The 20,089-nt window shown below is 45.4% G+C and overlaps 1 protein-coding gene across 5 annotated transcripts in view; it reads right to left on the bottom strand.

Moving 5' to 3' along the window:
- The window catches only part of lrp8 (low density lipoprotein receptor-related protein 8, apolipoprotein e receptor), a 111,915-nt gene that overhangs the window by 35,263 nt on the left and 56,563 nt on the right, over positions 1–20,089 (bottom strand). For all 5 annotated transcript variants that reach the window (XM_041070702.2, XM_029149525.3, XM_029149527.3 and 2 more), the window contains exons 4-7: positions 14,072–14,200; positions 4,084–4,458; positions 2,056–2,178; positions 985–1,107 (exon numbers count right to left, since the gene is read on the bottom strand). In XM_041070702.2, coding sequence (XP_040926636.1) covers positions 985–1,107; positions 2,056–2,178; positions 4,084–4,458; positions 14,072–14,200 — 750 coding nt within the window. The remainder of the gene's footprint in view (positions 1–984; positions 1,108–2,055; positions 2,179–4,083; positions 4,459–14,071; positions 14,201–20,089) is intronic.

Here is a 20,089-nt window from a genome sequence, read left to right as displayed (position 1 = left end):
GAACCAACCCACGTTCCACCACACGCCCGCTGCCACTCTACTCTGGTGCTTATTGTACCTGGGGTGTTCATTCTCTCCCTCCTTGTTTTCCTTTATTTTCTCTACCTCCCATTCATCCTTTTGTCTTTCACTTGTCCTCCGGGGAGCTGAGGGAGATCCCAGCAGGAAGCCAAAGCTGCCACTTCATTACCGGTTTACATTAAAGATTAAGGTTTAAGAGAGTACAGGTGCCGCTGGGAAGCGGTGAGAATGAGAGAGTACCACAATGAGGGAGAGACTAACTAAGAGGCGATCTAACTGCAATTACGGCAGTAGTTTAAAGATCTGCCAGAGTTTCCATCAGATCTCAGTAAAATCATGAGAACATGATTATAGTAGCAGGACTTTACACTGCTATCCCTCTTTGACCCTGTGGGCTTGAGACCAAATGTCCTCTGGAACAGACACAGGCCAAAAGCAGTAAGTTGGAGGCTTCAAGCTTCAATGTAAATGAAAAATGTTACTGATACAAGTTATTTCAATAGCAATTAATGAGCTACATTTCACCAACAAATATCTTTTGCCCCAACTTCCTCTGTCTGTTTGTAACTAGATTGCTCTTCTTGCAATCTGAGACCTGTGGCTGAACCTCAATAAGTGGCAATTATCTATGGTGTGTGGATAAATTGTGCGGCTTCTTATGAGCAACGCAGTCCGGTCACGTCTTCCCGGCTAAGATCGCGCTGGAGGGAAGAGCCGCTCGGCTCTTTGATCATAACAAGGCAGCTGAGAAATGTCCTGATTCACCGTTGCTTGATCAAATGAAGCTCCTTTTACTAAGAGAAGTGACCACCCATTAGAAATAGATGATGATGCCGGGAATGAGAATGCGCATCGGCGCCCCTGCATTAGCATGTGTGCCTGATGCCTGGGGTGGTGAAGGAGCTAATGACTGTGTGGATGTGGGGGTGTGTTTGTGCGCTGAGACAAAGCAAACAGTCTCACCACACTCCTTCATGGGTTCGTCCGACCAGTCCTTGCAGTCCTTCACGTTGTCACACACCTTGCTGCTGTCGATACACTCGCCGTTCTTACAGCGGAACTTTTTGGGGCCATCACACTTTGTTACTATTAAACAAACACATGTAAAAAACAGACATAAACAGCTGTAAAGGTTTTTTAGCTTCACTACACGCATCACATGTTTACGGACTACAGTGAGTGATTTAAAAAAAAAAATAGATTCTGCACCGCTAAACCAAATTAGTATTCTGCAACACAAACCACAAGATGTAAATTACAGACTAGAGTCATTTTCAGGGGAATCACGTCCAGTAAGAGTAAATATTGCATTTTTACTATAAAATGATTTTGACAGTTAGCCACGAACCAGCTGGGATCTGAGGCAGGTTTTCACAGCTACCTACACACATACACGTAAACAGGTGTAAGGTCAAAGGAGCTGCAAAGGTGGAAAGAACGGTCACAAGCAATGAAAAAGAAATCATCTTTACAGTCAGTGTTTAAATGTTATTTTATAAATACAGTCGCTTTTATGAGCTGAATGTTTGAGTCCAAACCACGGACACACAGCTGCACAGTACAAAGCACTGAGCCTGTTGCAGTAAGTAAAACAAGGTAAGTAAAAATGCAACTGCTTGTGCAACACAATGAACAATTGATGTAGGAGTCAAGGGATTAAAATTCAAAACACTGAGATGTGAAACACTTTGGATTTGTGGTCTCCTACACTCATTTCTTTTTCTTTTTGTCACTTAAGCATTTCAGAATTTTACTTTTTATCAGTTTCTCCTGAGGGACATTCGATTAGTGCCGCCATCTGTGCTCCCTGTTATTACATCCCCTGTGAATCTCAATGAAAGTGTTAAAAGTAGAATTGGACAGATTTGTTTTGGTTAAATCAAGAATTTTGAGTTTGTGATCTACAAAAATATATAAGACAAAAAGGCCAACTATCACCATTATCTGATCCGAGCAGAAGAAGGAACAAAGGTGTGGAACTGAGAGTCGTTATTCGCTGTTGCGTTCACTGTCGCCGTACGAACGAACACTCACCATTGACGCAGCCGGCTTCGTCGCTGTAATCAGGACAGTCGTGAACCTTGTTGCACTGTTTGGTGCCGTGAATACAGGATCCATCTCCACACTGGAACTCATCGGGCTGACATGTGAGCAATGCTGAGGAACACACACACACACACACACATTAATATGAGACCAGCTATTATGTTATTATTGCAGTGAAGGTGTCAAGTATCCAGGTACAGAGCTCGACGCTCATAACTTCAGCAGCCGACCGTCGCGCTGAGCTCATGATTTTTCCACTTTACTGTATATGCGGTGGATTTGTGCCATCGAGCCGTCCTGGAGTGCGTTCCAATCCAACAGTAATCTGTCACACACAACTCGCACCGGTCCGGGAAAAGACTGGCTAGAAATGAAAACCAGGCAGGTATTCATTCAATGTCTGAGGAAAAACCCACATGCGGTGACCTATGGCGCTGGTGCGTGTGTGCAGCCATTTGTTTGAGCTTGCTCTATCAGCGGAGGGCAGGCTTATTTAACTCATCCGTCTTTTTAACTGGCTCTTTAATTATTCATGGGCTGTGTTCTGGTCTGGCTGTGTCGGAGGAATGATCTACTGCAGCGGAGGCCGGGCGAATGTGTGGCACACAATCACTGCACGTATGCACGGAAATATGGACTAAAACACAGCCGCACGCAGCTTCACACCAGCTGTACAGTAGGTCCACAAATATGAGAAACAAACAGGAGTCGGACTCGAATGGAAAACACAGACAAGCCCAAGTTAATGCTCGAGACAGCGGGTAAGAGCTGACAACCCACTCCTGCGCTGTCACAAACTGCTGATTCTTTCAGCCAAATGCACGAGATCAGAGCTTGGCTAATTATGATGAACCCCCTGGGATAAATAGTGATAATAATGGACGGCCATCTGCAGAAATGCTGGCAGGACGGGAGGACGGGAGGCAGAGAGCCCACGGGAGTCACGATCTGACCGCGTCTCGTTTACGCTGACCTCCCGCTGCGCTGTCACTTATCTGCGTGTCGGAGAAAAAACGCAGGATTATGGAGACAGATGTTTGGCAGACAATAGCGCAGGTCTGTGGCAGTGGGCTGAACCTGGTAGCGTGAATGGAGGAGGCAGAGAGAGCCCATTCCTGTTGAGCGCACGCCATCAAACGGTTACAACGCACGCGGCGCGTGCCTGTTCTTCCCAGAAGGTGGATGATAGTATGCTTTGTTATTTTTACTAGCCAGGTTCATGTGACAGATTAAGGTCAAAATGATGTAATGTGATATAATACTTTAATTGGGAGGAAGATGTGAGGGTTGTAGAAGCAGGTGATCATAGTGATAATCAGGCAGCTCTGAGTCCTTTAAATTAAATTTGATGCAGGCAGTTTTTCTCATGTTTAATTATTTAGGACTTTGCATAAACCACTGCCTTTGTGAACTAAATGTGTGGTTCATTCTAGTAGGTTCTGTCAGATGTAGGTGGCGGAAACCTCGATTTTTCGATGGATGGTTGGACTGTGCTGCTAATTTGGGGAAACGTACATAACTTTACTCGGGTTTGGCAAAGCCTATTAATGTTTTTACATATTGGATGCATTGAGTCTGTGTGTGTGTGTGTGTGTGTGTGTGTGTGTGTGTGTGTGTGTGTGTGTGTGTGTGTGTGTGTGTGTGTGTGCGCCTCTGTGCGCCTGTGTGTGTGTGTGTGTGTGTGTGCGCGCCTCTGTGCGCCTGTGTGTGTGTGTGTGTGTGTGTGCACGCGGCAGCACCAGTGCTTGTATCATGTCACGCGTGTGCCTGCTGTCGTCTCCCTGAGTGCTGCGTGGGCGTGTGAAGAGGAGACCAGATGGGGGTCTCGCCTGATGAAGGACCTACACCTCCCACCCGTACGCACACAGCGAGCTGCGCTGGGAGCCCGTTACTGGAGGCAGTCAGAGGCGGCCCCCTGCGTCTGCCGACCACACGGTTGCACGGCAACACGCGTTACGGACCATCACGGCAGAGTTCAGGACGCGGCCGTGGCTCGAGCACTGAGGCCCCACTTACGACAGTGGGCTTCATCTGATTTGTCCTTGCAGTCCACGTCGCCGTCACACTTCCAGTTCAGGTGCAGGCACTCGCCGCTGCCGCACTGGAACTCGCCGGCGGGACAGCGCGGCTTCTGGGGCTCCGTGCGGCGGCCGCAGCGCTCCATGGACTCGTCCGACTTGTCCTTGCAGTCGGCGTCGCCGTCGCAGCTCCACTGGGCCGGGATGCACTCGGAGTCGTTGCAGCGGAACTGGTGCGGGTCGCAGGTGGGAGCCGAGCACTTCTCCTCGTCGCTGGCGTCGCCGCAGTCGTCGTCGCCGTCGCACACGAAGATCGGCGCCACGCACTTCCCGTTGCGGCACTGGAAGTCCTTGGACGGGCAGGACTTGGCATCTACACAGGAACGACAGAGGCAGGTTAATGAGGAGGCCACAGCTCCAGATCAGCTGTCTTCTGCTCTGTGATGAATCGCACCAAGTCAACGAAGCACCGAATAATAGACGGAGCTGTTCGCTGTGACGCTAAAGCACCAGAGTAAACGTGATCATCACCATATTCAGCACAAGGTCGGAGCATATGTGGAACAGCAGTCCAGCGCGTGGAAACAGGTGTGTGATGAGCGGAGCGGGGGCGCAGCTGCCTGCCGCAGTGCAGAGCCCCCTGCCAGGGGTGTTTGTGCAGACGCGTGTAGGAATATTTGTAGAGAAGTACCTGTGTGTATATTTATGTGTATTTCATCTTTCTCAGTGAAGCTTCTGACAGATAACAAATTCCCACGAAACCAGTGATAAGTATATTTCAGCTTGTTGTGCATGCTGTTCAGGGCGTGTGTGTGTGTGTGTGTGTGTGTGTGTGTGTGTGTGTGTGTGTGTGTGTGTGTGTGTGCGCGCGCGCTCATCCTCTTCATCATTTCCCAGCAGTGACATTATCTAATTCCAGCTAAGTTGGACTAATCAATTTGAATCATGTGTTTTGCTAAGAATAAATAATTAAAAAAAGTAAACTTGTCCTTTGATGTAAGTCTCCTCTCTGGGCGACCGACAGAACTGTTTCACTCTCTCTCTTTTACCTACCCACACAGTGCGCCAAAGGGACTCATTATGATAATAGGCCATTGGATTCGCTGCTAGCTATTACTGCTAGCATGCTAATCATCCCCACTCACATCTGAGTAATTTAATTAACATGAACACATAAACAACGTCGGCACCGTCCCTGCAGAAGCTCAGGTGGTTCACGGGTCGTGTGAGGCGTGTAAACAAACACTTGGGCAAAGTTATAAAGTGATTATAAAATAAAAAAAAATAAACTTTCTGTAACAACAGCAGCTCATGAAAATGACAGATATAGATTCATCCCAGAGGGGCAATCGTGTGATGCTTTTATTAAAGAGGAGAGCTTGTTTTGTCAGATGTGCTGGCTATAAACAGCAAAACTGGGATAAGAAGCTTGTCGTCGGGTTCTCTCTGGAGGAACCGAGCTACGCGAGAAGCAGTTTGCTGTAAACAGTGTGGTTCCTGTACAGGCAGGTGGTTTGCAGTTCATTTCTGTCTTGTAAATGCCTGCCTTTAGCTTGACTTATAGCCAACATATTATTCCACAAAAAGGAGAGTGAATGGTCAGATGTCAGATGTGAGGGGAACTGCAGCAAGATAAGATTTCAGTAAAACATCATAGTAGCACTATGTTTCTACAACAAGGTTGTACAAGGTTTTTATAAGCTCCAAGAAAATCTACTAATTGACACCTCCAGAGGGGTTTAGTAGTGGAAAGTTTTAGAAAACAAGACTTGAGAAGAATCTGATAATGTGGAGGTGGAGCCCTGACTGTTAATTAAAGACTGATTACATCTGGACAGTAATCTTCCCACCTGTAGGTTGAGCTTAACGGCGGGTCAATGCTCTCTATCCATCTAACCTCAGACCCACCACTGGACAGCTAATAGATGGGGCGGGAGATAGAAGACAGCTCATTGACCTTGATCCGAAGGACGAGCAGCAAAAACACACACACTGACACACACACACACATAATGGTCTCTTTATAGTTGAAACAGACAAGATATTCCAGAGCCTTTACGCGAACCAAACCTTGAACAGAACCTTTGTCCTATGAACTAAGGTCAAGAGGTGAACAAGCAAAAGTCTTCTTAAAAACGATTGCATCCAACATTTGTGAACAAACAGCTACAGTACACACACACACACACACACACACACACACACACACACACACACACACACACACACACACACACACACACACACACACACACACACACACACACACACACACACACACACACACACAGATCTAACGGTGACACCAAAGACACAAACAAACAGTCACTGGACCGTTGAATGCGATCAGACTCTGGACCAACACACCAAGCACGGAGCCGTCGCGTGGGAGCGTGAACACCTGTGACTGCACATATCCACAAACAAGCTGAGGATCACGGCGCAGCTCCAACAAGGCACAAACGTTCACATTCAACCTGGACACAGACAGCAGCGCATTTTAAAAGAGCCTGATCAGAGTCATGTTCATCTACTCACACGATTCACCTGCTTCACCTGTCGCATTAGAGCAGTAATACGAATCAAACGAACCTCTCAACCTGCACAAGAGTAATTAAAATCAAATCACCGGCCTCTTTATTACGTACACATAAATCTACTTACACGACTTGTAATTCGAAGCTGTCAGAAAGGTGATAATAAAGCAATCAGAGGAGAATTCCTGTCCAGTGACTTCATACCATACAAACTCAAACCACATTAAACAACAGAGCGGCATAATTTATCGATAGTGATAAATACCTAGTGCCTCCAACGTGACGGGCACCGGGCTCAGGAGTCTCCAGCTGCACATGGATTTCAAATGGCAGCGAAGTAACATAAAAAAACACTACAGTAGGAACATCAATTAATAAAGTGCCATAATAAAATCACAACATTTGCATAATTCCCTTGTACTCCGCCGTGCACAGACACATCTGCATGTATCGAGCCGAGCTAATGTAACATTTGCTATGTATCAGGCACCATTACCCCCGATATCATTAAAGCAGCACAGCATCAAAGCAGGAAGACAGCCGGAGGCGCTGACATCTCAACATCTATAACAGGATCAGTGTGTTGCACTGGTCCAGAAATGCTAGCCTGCCACTCGCTGCAGCTGAGGTCTTAACGCCGACGAGCAGCTTCAGGAAGGAGTGGGAGGACAAGAGAGAGGAGAGGCACTTTTACATCCTACTTCTGATGCGGCGCATTTGGCAGAGAGGGCCGGGGGCCCCGGCGGGTGCCGGTGCACGTCTGCGTGCGTGAAGACCGAGCGACAACTTGACACGCACTCGCTCTTCGGGGCCTCCAAGTGTTTATCAGTGCTTTGGCTCTGTTTGAAGCGTCGATGCGGGGAGGACAGCCTGTGTGATGCACGCGCACGGCCACGCATGCACGTACGCGGCCGCGTGACCAGCGGACAGCCGGGCCCTCGGCCTCTCAGCGTGCTGTGACATAAAAGCGATCCCCTTTTCCTCGTGGAAAACACAGTGAGCGGGGATGAATAGATTCATCACTGACTGAGGAACAGGAGGCGGCTTCAGAACCGTCGGGCCGGGTGGGGTTTACCAGGCTCAGAGCTGCTAGTGAGGAGTCATTGAAGATATTGGAAAAATTAAATGCACCAGGTTTCACTCGTAGAAGCCGCTTTTCATGCTTTGCACATTTACCAACAGCACCACTGTGTTACACCAGCACACTTATGTCACTTAAGTAACATTATGCGGGATCTTCCTCTGTGAAATCCGCTAACTCCTCTTGATGGAACAAAGCCACGTCCTCGGGGATTCAAATCGATGCCTGCTGATGCAGTGAACAGCTCATTTCTTTCGGTTTGTCTCTGAAATGTTGTGATTAGCTTCAGCTTGGTGTTTCTGCTTTAGTGAGAAAGTCAGAAAACGCCTGAGGGGCTAAAAAGATGATGATGAAGCAGCAAATACATCTGCAGAGATGAAAGATGAGCAATTATGTAGTCTGGGATTTTCAATAGTCGGGAGCTATGATCACATTTGTTTAGGAAAACACCTTTTTCTTCTATTCGGTTCGGTGTTTCGCCGCAAACTCAAGGTGCGTCCTCACTAAATGTATAAATATAGAATTTGTTGGACAAACCAAAAGATTAAAGTATCAAAAATTACAGGAATCCAAATGAGATCAACAACAATTTGAGGACTGTGCTTATCTATCAGTAATAAGGTCTAAATAAACTCTGCTTAGAATAAAGACGCTACAGCGTGGCGCTGCATAGAGTCTGGCGCGTCCGAGGGAACCGGCAGCTGGGACGAATGGCAGAAAATCCACGCCGTCACAAACCGACTATGCAACCCGATTGTTATCCACCAGGGACAGGCTTTCTCTTAACTACCGCCATGATGAGTGGGGAGCGGAGGGACCGTGCACACACATAGACAGTACCTTGAATGGAGGAGGACATTTCAATAGCTCAATCACTGCGGCATCTGACAGCAGCTTAGACTGGAATATTAACCGTCTCACGAGCAATCAGTGTGTGTGTGTGTGTGTGTGTGTGGCGTGATGAATGTCCTCGTATACTGACAGATTGCACATTGTAAAGGCTATTAGCCAAAACACCGCATGTTCGGTAGGATTTGAGCCATTTAAAGGTAAAGTGTACATTGTGGTCGCTGCGTCTTCATTGCCCCACAGTCTGCAATCTTGTCTACACACACACACACATACACACGCTTTTAGATGTTGTCATTTCCTTAAAGCTTTGTTGTACCATCTCCTCAGCCCAGCTGCTTGAGGCGGATGGCCGCCCGTCCTAAACCTGGTTCTGCTGGAGGCTTCTTCTGTTACAAAGGAGTTTCAAATTTAGCCCAGTTGCAAATATTTGACTGTCTGTTAAAAGACAGTGAGAAGAACCGAGCCCATTACACACAACACACTCAATGTCTGACGAACTGTCACTGTTAGGACTGTAAGTGGGACAAATATTTCATACTAAGGATTCTACAGTATGTGTGTGCAAAGTAAAAAAAAAAAAAAATCTCTTTTATGGCAAAGCTGTGAGGCTCGCTGTCATGAACGCAGAGAGGAACGGAGAGACACGTGGACAAAAATAGCAGGAGATCAGAGCCTATGCAGACTTTGAGCTCATGTGGCTGGTGCAAACGCAGCTTCCTGGCTCCGGCGAACGTCTGAAATCAATACATCTGTCTCCTGTGGCAAAAAAGCAACTATACATCAAAACTAACCACTGGAATGGGGGTGTATATGCTAAAGTGTTATTAATACAGTTACTGTAACCCAACAGGTGGGTATTTGTGCTGCACCTCCCTACTAGTCATCCTGTGATAGTAAGAGTCTGTGTGTATGATGATCAGACGTGCAGGAGGTGAAGCTGGAATGAGTAATGTTCTTAAAGCTCTCACCGGGGAACATGAGTAACGGTCTCTGGGTGCACGATGAGCCTGTTGGTGCCGGCGCTCTATTACATTACACCTACGCAGCCAGTGAAAGGATTGTAAATGGAGGAAGACGCGGCGGGGGGAAGCGCCGGGAGGAGTCGGGTGGAGCCGGGAGCCCCTCGTGGAACAAGCACCAACGCAGGCTTTACTACGGCGTTGCATGGAGGTGACACCTGCCATCGCTGCAGATGAAGCCCGGTCGGACGCGCCTGTAGCCTCAACACACAAACACAAACACTACAGTAATTAAACTGCAGCTCTTTATTGACTCGCCGCCTTCTGCCGCCAGTGTCAGTAAGCACACAGCACGCACACGTGCACACAGGGACTCCCTGGTCTCCAACCTGCATTGCCCTGCTATAAAACACCTACTAACATTTATCCCTGCCGGGCATCGATCCAGCGCCAGCTTCCTGTAATGTAACATCCTGTAGCGGCGCAGGCTGATGGAAAGAGCAACAGGTCCCCAGAGCCGGAGTCTGAGACCGCCGTCGCTTCCCTCGGACTGCCCGGCGCTGCCCCGGGTCTCCGTCTGAGCCCACAGAGCGATGAAAGGATGTGTGGAGGGAGGAACGGGCTGCACCGAGACGAAACTGAAACAGAACCGAGGCGAGCGAAGCCAGCGGAGCAGGAGGGAAAAACATTTTAACCAGCACAGTCGAAGAGAGAGAAAATCCTTGACACCTCGGCAGATGAAAGCCCCTCATTTAAGCCTCCAGCAAATTCACGCTTCCATCACGTTTGAATAGGAGGGGACAGAGAAGTCAGCAGAAAGGATTCAAGCCATGCCTCAAATATCAATCTGCACTTTTCTGAAGAGAGTGTAAATACTCCTTGTTACATCTTAATAGAGAGCATTTGAGAGAGATTTGTTAAAAAGAAGCAAAAAAATCTGATTTTAAAAACCTTCTCTTAGATGTGGGCACAATACATCCATCCAGGCTCCACAGACTATGTCAGATACTGTAGTAAATAGTGGCAGGAAACATCCATTTTTTTGGTTTTGGTCTTTTAATGAGATTTGTAAAAATGTGGAAAATCACCAGCCTTATCTTTTAAATAGGAGCTGGTTGATGTACAGTAGCAAATGCAATTAATTTATGGTCAGTATATTAGCATGCTTGCTACACAATTAAAGTATTACCGTATCTCTAATAGCGTGTCAGAATGTGGTTTACAGCAGCTAAACGATTAACGGAGCTAAAGTAATAACAAGGATTGAGTTAGTGCACTTAGATAAAAGTACTAGAAAGGGAGCGCGAGGCAGTGAGTGATTCAGTGTGGCAGGAAATTAATTAGTTAGGAAAAGTATGGAGATAAGACCACATATGAGTTTCAGTGATAAAATATTGCAGTTTCTCCAATATGACTCAAACACGGGTTTTGTTCCTATGGACAATTTAATTATCTCAACCCGGATACACACTATTTGTGTTAACAGACGTTCATGATTCAGAGGAAATCCACAAATCCTGAATGTCAACTGCGATGACTCCTGCAATAGACTCTGCTCATTCATTTAGACGGGTAATTTGTTATTAAAATTAAAGGTTGATTGTTGAGCAGGTAAGAAAAACTTTTCAATTAGGCTATTAAGGCATAACAACGTACCAAATTAGTATTCAGCACACAAAATGAGGACATTCATCATGAAAACACACACTTTTCCCAAATGTGGAAAACAATATTTCGCACACACACTCAGAGCCTGAAGCAGCGAGCGGCGCCCAAATAAAGCCAATTCCACATTAACATAAATTAAAGACGCATAAACTCTTCTGAATGGAATAAAGCGCCTCTCAGATCCATGTTGGAATATGCTCAATTAGCCACGCTAATTAACGAGAGCTGTACTGCAGTTGTAGATGCTGCAGGAGGGACGGACGGAGGTGGAGAACCCGGGTGGGAAGGATTTGAAGGAGGGATGCGACAAAAGGGCAGATTAATGTTGGTGCCGTGTTACCAACAGCCACTTTGGCAGCGTTACTTGTATGTACAATCATTTATTCATTCACCCCATTTGTGTAACAAGACATTTTAGAAGAAAAATGAATCTAACAGCAACAGCATGATTAGATTCTTTGCCACCACACAAACAAACAGATTTTTCTTCATGCCTCTTTCATAAAAACACAAGATGCAAAGTCTTGTCAGAGCGGAGGAGAATGCGAGATTAATGCTTTTTTTGGGGACATGATCATGTTTGTTCCTCATTAGGAGAGAATCTAATTGCTTCACTGAGACAGGAGGCTTTCAACTTCCTTCAGTTTCTATGTCTGAACGGTAATACGGCCTCACACCTGTAAAGCAGATCCATGTAAAGCTCCACTACGGTCCAGATGTGAGCGCGAGACTCGGCCCAGTTTACCCTCCTCCTGCTCCACTGTCCTCTGTACGTCACCTCTCTACAATACCATGGGTCTTGAAGCATATTTCCATCTACTGTAGCTTCCAGCTTGGTGAGAAACAAAAAGCAATGCTAATGAGGCCATTGTCTGTTGAAGTGCACTTTATGTGAGAACGCAGGTCAGATGAAGTGCTTAATATTTATGACCACCAGTTTCATCTTTAAATGATAGATCAAAAGATGATCTCTACAGGTTATTATAACTGCAGGAGACTCACAATCTGAACACATACACACTGAGCATCGGGCAGAAAATCAATTATCATCAAGACCTCTATGAAATATTTCACAGCTGTATTAACCACTTTACTTTGTGCTGCAACGTGGAATAGAGGATCACACAGGTCAGACAGATGAAAGGCAATGGAAAGAACATATGGTGTCTGCTTTTCCCTACATGTCAATACGCAGTAATTAAGAGAGACTCTAAAAGTGTAGGTGCCTATAACGAGGAAGGAAGGAAAGCGAGCGCGCGCCTGTAGCAGCGGCTGTGTGACCTGTGCAGGCTCAGCTCACAGGACTGAATCAACAGCGCCTGCTACTTTCATTAGGTCACAGCCATGAATTCCCTAATGTCATCACTGTGTAGAGCAGCCTGCAGTCCAGCAACCACGAGAGCAGAGGAGATGAATTAGCTTTTGCAGTAGTGGAGACAAACAAGTGGATGGAGCCAGAATGGATTAGAAGACGTAATGACAGAAGCAATTTCTCTAACACTTTTCAGAGGAATTTAAACTTTTTGAATCTAATAAGAATGTGATGGATTTCCTGAGTTTGCATCAGCTGCGTAGGGTAAATAAACCATCTGATTAAAGCGTTTACATAAGCAAAACTGGAGTTCTTCAAGGAAAAACTTCAACAGCATGATCGTGCCGGGAACGCACGGTCAGCATTTCTGACAGGTTAATGACGCGGTGAATTACTATTTCGTTTTGTGCTACTATCTACAAAGAATTTCTTTTAATTTAGATAAAAATAATTGTTTTTGACACAGCCGTGCAAAACTGAATGAAAGACATGAAGATTAAAAAAGTAACAAACGGAAATGATAGATATAAAGATGATGTATCTACATGTACCTTTACTGGTCTTTAATCTCTTTCCTCTCAAAGGATTAATATTATGTATAATCTATATGAAAAACTGCTGTGTGTGCATTTGTGTGCGTCTGGTGCAGGTTTAAAATCAATAATGCTGTAAGCCAGATGTTTGCCCTGATGGAAATCAATGTCCCTTTTACAGCTTATACAGCAGCTGTGAGGTGGTACAGGATGAGTATAAATACATGTATACAACAAAGTGGAATTTGATAAAGACAGAAAAAAGCTAGTGAACATGTCGCGTGAGAGCACGGGGGAACACGGGACTAACATACTACATGTGAGACGGTAGGAACGTCCCCCAGCAGCCGCTCGACTACAGTATGTCAGCGTCATGGATACAGATGTGCCACACTGGCTGCCTCCTTTTCCTTTTTTTAAACACCGTGGGCAAAATTCTCCAAGTTTGCAGATTGACCTGCTTTTCTCCTTTTCCAGCTTATCAAGTAAAAGCAACACATGCGTACAAGTGTGTGGGGAGGAGAAACGGGATCGCGTCTGACATGTCTAGAAGCATAAAACAGAATATATACATGAACAAATGAGGAGATGGAACTGTTCACTTGTCAGTGACAGTGTTTTGTTAAAAATACATCTGATGGTTAGAAAATGCCAACAGTCTCAATTTAGACATTGTTCTGTGATTTGTTTTTAGACCCTGAGGCGACTCTAACCCAAAGACCTAAAATAATGAACTGAAGAAGAACCTTCTTGATACTAGATTTCCAGAAACATTAACTCTTGGGAATCGCTTCCTAACCTGCTTCTAACCTTCTTAGAGTTTCCTGTGCTTATATTTATTGGGTTTCCTGTTCAACTTTTGTTTCTGTCTATATTAAAAATATATTTTCACATATGTTGCAGATTATTTCTGGCAAATAGTTTCCTTAGAAAAGCACACTAATGGCCCATGTAAATAGCTCACAGTCAGCACAACTTTGGCCTCGGTGGGTGAACGTGTGGTGAACGTGTGGTGAACGCTTCCTCCACCCTGCAGGAACGTACCTGCAGTGCACTGCTCCTCATCTGCCCCGTTCTCGCAGTCCCGCTCTCCATCGCATCGCCATGACAACGAAACGCATTTGCTGACCGCCCCTCCGCAATCGAATTTCTCTGGTGGGCAGGTGTCGCGGCCTGTCGTGAAGGAGAGCAGGTGGGGAAGAAACGCAGAGCAGACGAAGAGAAGAGGTGGCACAAAGGGAAGAGGAGAAGGCAGGAAGCGGAAAGGGAGTAGAGACAGAGAGGGGGGAAAAGACAGAGACAGAAGAGACAGTCAGTCAATGAAACAGTTTGATAACTAAGTTATCTTGTTGCTGAAATCGATTCTCCCTCAAAGGTCTGCAATTAAACTACACACACAGTGACAGAAGAACAAAGAGGCAGGGGCGTCGTCTGGGAGGACCTGGATAACGCACGCACACACACACACACACACACACACACACACACACACACACACACACACACACACACACACACACACACACACACACACACACACACACACACACACACACACACACACACACACATACACACACACACACACACACACACAGTGAAAAACAACACATGAAACACGCTCAATGCATGACGAATAAAGATGAGCGCCGCGTGGCGCCATGTTCGGCTCACTAGATTCTTTGTTCTGTTGATTGATGTGCTGATTAATTTCTTTTCAACTAATTAAACATTAGTTCTTTCATAAAGCACTTCACAACTCGCCTCTCACACACCCACTAACAGACAGGACACTGTGCTCGCCTCATAATAACAACACGTGGAGCGATGGAGCCTGGCACTCGGCTCAGCCACGGCACCACGAGTGGCAAACAGTCAAAATCACGACAGACCTTCACATCACAATTATATTAACAGACAAAATCACCACGCTGGAACATTTTGGAGTTTCTGCCTCATGAATAAACCATTCACTTGATGCTGATCGTCATTCTCGCTTTTCTTAAGGGCTGTGTGTGTGCTGGAGCCAGTCCCAGCTGTCACTGGCCTAGGAGCAGGGTACATCCTGCAGAGGTCACGGGTCCATCACAGATAGTACATAGAGTTACAGGTAAAAGCCCATTACAGATCCTACATGTAAGCCATGAGGTCGGTATAGGAAGAGAGACAGCCCCTTCCTTCACCAAACCTCTCCCAGCCTCCTTTTACCCTCTACGCTGACTTCTTTAATCTCCCCCACACAAGCTCCCACACACCAGCACCACAGGGACTCTAACCCCCGATTACATTACAGCCTTGTGTCAAACTCAACTCGATCAATTATGTATATCTGACCAGCAGCGAGCTCCCTGGCAACCAGCCAGTGTTTGTGTGTGTGTCTGTGGTTACATGTGTGCTGTGGACACAGATCAATAGTATCTATGGGATGTGTGTGTTCCCATCCCATTTCCTTCGTTTGAGTTGAATCTGAAAAAGTCATTTCTCCTGAACAAACTGACCAGTTGCCATATTTTGTAAGAAGTGGTTGCATATTTCTTTTTTTTATGGAACTGGACCAGTTCAAGGTTTGGACTCCTCTCCTCTGGTGTGGATGGCCACTTCTCTCCCTGCTGAATATAAGGTTCCTGTGAGCACCGTTTCAAAGAGTTCCTCCCAAATGAGGTTTCCCTTGGCCTTCAAGTATAAAAGCCCACTGCAAATTCCCTTTAAGAGAGCGGACGAGCAAGCACCATATCAGCAGTTTGGTTATTACTGGAAGGGGACAGTGTGCAATAACTAAAGAAAAGTAGGTTTTAAGCACAAAATGAAGCCATTTTGTGGGAATATATACTATAATAGGAGGTGTGTGTAGTTGTGTGTTGGTGTGAAGTTTTCCTGTTTAAATTTGCATCTTAAAGATACTTGAAGATGCAGATAATACGAGCGCTGTGTTTCACATTATCCACCCATTCAAAGAGCACGCAGCGTGTTCTGTATGTGATTCTGTGGGTCAGCAGAGACAACAGACTATTGTTAGTGAGTCCATCAGGCTAATAAAACCCTCCCACACGCAAAAACACTCCCGCAGGGGTTCAGTCCGCTTCGCGTGTGACTGACAGTTGGGTTAAAAGGATGTAATTTCTCTGAGTGACCATTTCAAGCCCTGGGAGTTGGGGAGGCGGGGTGATGGATCAGCTGTCAATCAAACGACAGAATACAGATGAGCTAGAGACAGCTCTACTGACATTATGTCCGAAAAAATTAGATTATTTTTATCCCGAGGGTAATAATGTCCAGTAGATGAACACTGCTCTATTTCAGTAATAACCAGAGACCATATAAAGTTGAGCTGCTCTTAATTAGCTTTTAATATATTATAATAGTAGTTATATCCTTATATACAGTATAATACAAATACAGCATTTAAAGAATAATTAATAAGCAACTTTTCATTATTATTATTATGTGTCTGACACCAGTCCAGATGGTGATGGTGTGGCTAATACAGTCCAAACACCTTTCCAGACCTTTAAACGGCGGCTCAGATTTGGCCAGTGTCGCACTAAACGCTGACAGGCGTCTGCAGAGCAAACAGCACCGTGGACCACTGACAGACTTATCAAAAGGAAGCCGCAAACACATTTGTACCTGCAGAGAAATCGCCGACTATGATCACATTCAAAGCCAAGTGCAATAACAAACTGTCACTCTCGCTGCAAAAGAAGTTTTATAAATGTTGCAGCTTCGCAAAAAAAAAACAAAACTAAATACACGCAAATACAAATGCTGCATGTTACAGCGTGTACAAATGCATAGAGATGTACAGAACACTGAGAACACATCCCCCATTCACTCACACATACTGTACACAAAACTACATACTGCTATAAATGCTGTTCCCAGCTGCCACTCAAGCATTTACCTGAGTCCACGCTTCTCTAGAGCGACTGAATATTTCATGATCTATTAAAACTCCTGAGGCACAGAGACAAACACTGCTGTTAGCAGCCGCCCGCCTGCTCCCTGACTGGGCCTCCAGCGCCCAACTCCTGCTAGCCATGCTCCAGTAGAGCTGCTCGGTGGCAGGTGAAAAAGTGGCTCCCAGGTGGTGTATGAATTATCGAACGGGACTAAAGACAGGGTCAGAACGAAAGCGGTTTGCTGAATATATCCAAGACACATCAGCGTGAAGCAAGCAAACAAATACGTTGGCTGGATAATCCGATTAAAGCCGTTCCCTCCGCTTCCACTAAACGCACACAAGAGGTAAATGGCTCCAATGATGCATCCTTTGACTCTCTCACCCATTTGCATACTGATTTCTCTAAATATTGACACTGGGTTGAAATGGGAAACATTATTTTATGACAGGTAGATTGTGCGACAGGTCACTGGATGAATGACAATGGAGGGGAACAGTGCAGGTACCGTCGCTATAACAGGACAAGCAGGGAGGTTCAGGCCGAGGCTTATTACACCAGCAGTGGACTTTGTACAGGCTGTTACATGGAGGTGGTTCTAGGTTTAGAAAATTCCTCTGACACATTTGAGAATGATAATGATGTGCTTTAATTCCGTTCAGCCCACAACCACAAGTGGTACAGACTTGTTATTCCCCTCACGAGTCCTGCCTAAGTGTCTATTATGAGTGGGGTATCGGAGTGGACTGAGGAAGGCGCTGTATGCTAATGCACTTTTGATTAACTACCTTCCTAATTTCCCTCCACATCGAGGAGCATGGCGGCGCCGTGGCCGCTCGCTGTCCGTCTGCACAGCATCAACGTCAGCCTCCCAGGTCGTTGACTCTGAAGGCTCGTAGCGCTGCGGGCTAATGCTAAGACAACTTCTTTATGGCACGCGTGTCCTTAAGTGACCGTCCGTCAACGTCAAAGCGGAGGTGTGTGTGATAATGTGGCAAACGGTGGACGAGGAGCTCCAGAATAACTTAGCTCTGAACATCACAGTAGTTTTGAAATGCTAAGAGGCGCGCTGCACAGCAGGACAGCGCTGATTAATAATGCTGCATGCTTTAATGTTATGCAAGCACCTCAGAAACATGTCTCGTCACCTTGGGGGGACATTATCAATGCATTAATTCCAGGCACTGCTCTGTATATACACCACCACTCCAAAGGTTGGGTAGCTTTAACTTCGGATTCTTTGGGGCAGCAACACTTTGATCAGTCACATGGTTTTCAACAGTTTGGTTGAGTATTAGTAACTCATTCTAAACTCCCGAACGATCCCTCCCGTTTGTTGTCTCCACCACAGTTCAAGCATTACATCTAAGGCCATCTCTTCTGAACAGGTGAATATTAATATCTCTGCCGCTCATGTCGGAGCTCAGAGAAGCAGTTATGTGGCTTTAACCTGAGGTGCTGTAAATCAGTGCTGGTTATTTGATTTAAGCCATACTCTGCATCAGGGCTACTGTGGCTCCTGGTCTCCTCATTAGAGCTAATAACCTAATAACCTCTGAAGGTCTTTGCAACTGTACTTGGAAACAGATTTAAAATTCCTGAGATTTTTTTGGATTGACTCACCTTGAACTCTCAGTGAATATATAATAATTTGTTCTCTTGATTTCCGTTTCTTGCCATAATCTGCATTTGTGCAGTTTTTGTAGAAGCACTTGCTCGGTATGTTAAAAACACAAATAAGGGGAAAACACCAAGCATGTGTCTTAGTTACTTTTCGAACTGGAGATCGACATCAATTAAAAGCAAACAAGCAAAGCATCTATAACAGCTGCCTTTAAACTCTGGTTACAGCATTGATGGCGTGGCATAAATTGGAGTGCCTGCTTGAAGACAGTAAACTTTACTGCCTGACTACTTTGTGTGTGTAGTAAAACAGAACCATGGCATCTCTGAAATCAATACACAACCCTGCCTGGGGCCTTTCTGGTAGCACAGTCTTAGAAGGCTGCAGCTAATAATTTTAGATAATATAAATACCAGGAGGCATCAGTTACTATGATTATGGTTTATTACAGTTATTTTCAGTTGAATTACTGAAAATTGAACAACTCAGGGTAAACATTTAAATGGGACAGTCGGGGAGGGAAAAATGGAGAAGAGGAAGTGGAACGAGATGTAAGAGGAGGATGAGGGGTCAACTACTGATGACACAATGAAGACTATCAATAGAAGGACGAACTGGGATCAAAGCAATTAGAGACTGAAAGACGCACTCAAGGGCAGAGACAGAGGCACTGGGTCGGAATGTGATCAAATTGGGGCTTTTTGTGACCGGAGGGCCTAAAAATGAAGACACTGCAAAAGCACAGCTCCCATTCTTGTCTTTCTCCTCCAATGTGCAACATTAGTACAAAGTGAAGTCAAAGAAAGTCAGAGAAGTGTCAGTGTACAACAAAAACAAAGAAAAAGATTATATATGCGTATGGATTTCATCGTAATCGTGTATATTTACATACTTCTAATTTCAATGGCTGCGATTTTTCAGAAAAGTGACGCTTACAGCGGGTGAACACTGTAGTTAATCTTTTACAGGAAAAGCGCCGCATGTGGTACAGTACGAATGAAATAGTTTTCTGAAGCAGACGCGGAGCCTCTGTCAGAGCATACGCATCAATGATTCATAGACCAGAGATGTAGGGACCTGCCAATTAGAAAGTCTCAACCTTGTCTTCTACTGAAAAGCGTGACATTAATCCCTCATTAAGATGAAAGGTCAAAAGGTACCTTTGAACAAATGTAAAAATTAATGTGTCCTACAGCGTTTTCCATGAGCTGTTAAGATAAAACAAGGTGCTGAGCTTTCATCAAAACACATACATGTCATTAGAAACAGTCCAAATCAACTCACATCTGACTAATGTGTGCTCACAGTCAGTGTCCATTTGTGCATCTACTGGAACTCTAACCCATTGTACGTGCACTTCTGTACTGTATGTGCAAATGCAGGCTGCACAGAGAACTGGAGCATGATGTTCACCAACGCAGAAAATGGGGACGACCACTGGAGATAATGTGGGTTTTTACAGGACCAAAACAAATTTAATGTTTGCCGGATCTGCTAAAAAAAAAAGAAAAAGGGAGCGTTTGGGTTTTCACACTTTGT

The sequence above is a fragment of the Betta splendens genome, chromosome 4 (assembly GCF_900634795.4).
Source record: "Betta splendens chromosome 4, fBetSpl5.4, whole genome shotgun sequence".
Classification (NCBI taxonomy): Eukaryota; Metazoa; Chordata; class Actinopteri; order Anabantiformes; family Osphronemidae; genus Betta; species Betta splendens.
This window is presented reverse-complemented; position numbering and strand designations above follow the sequence as displayed.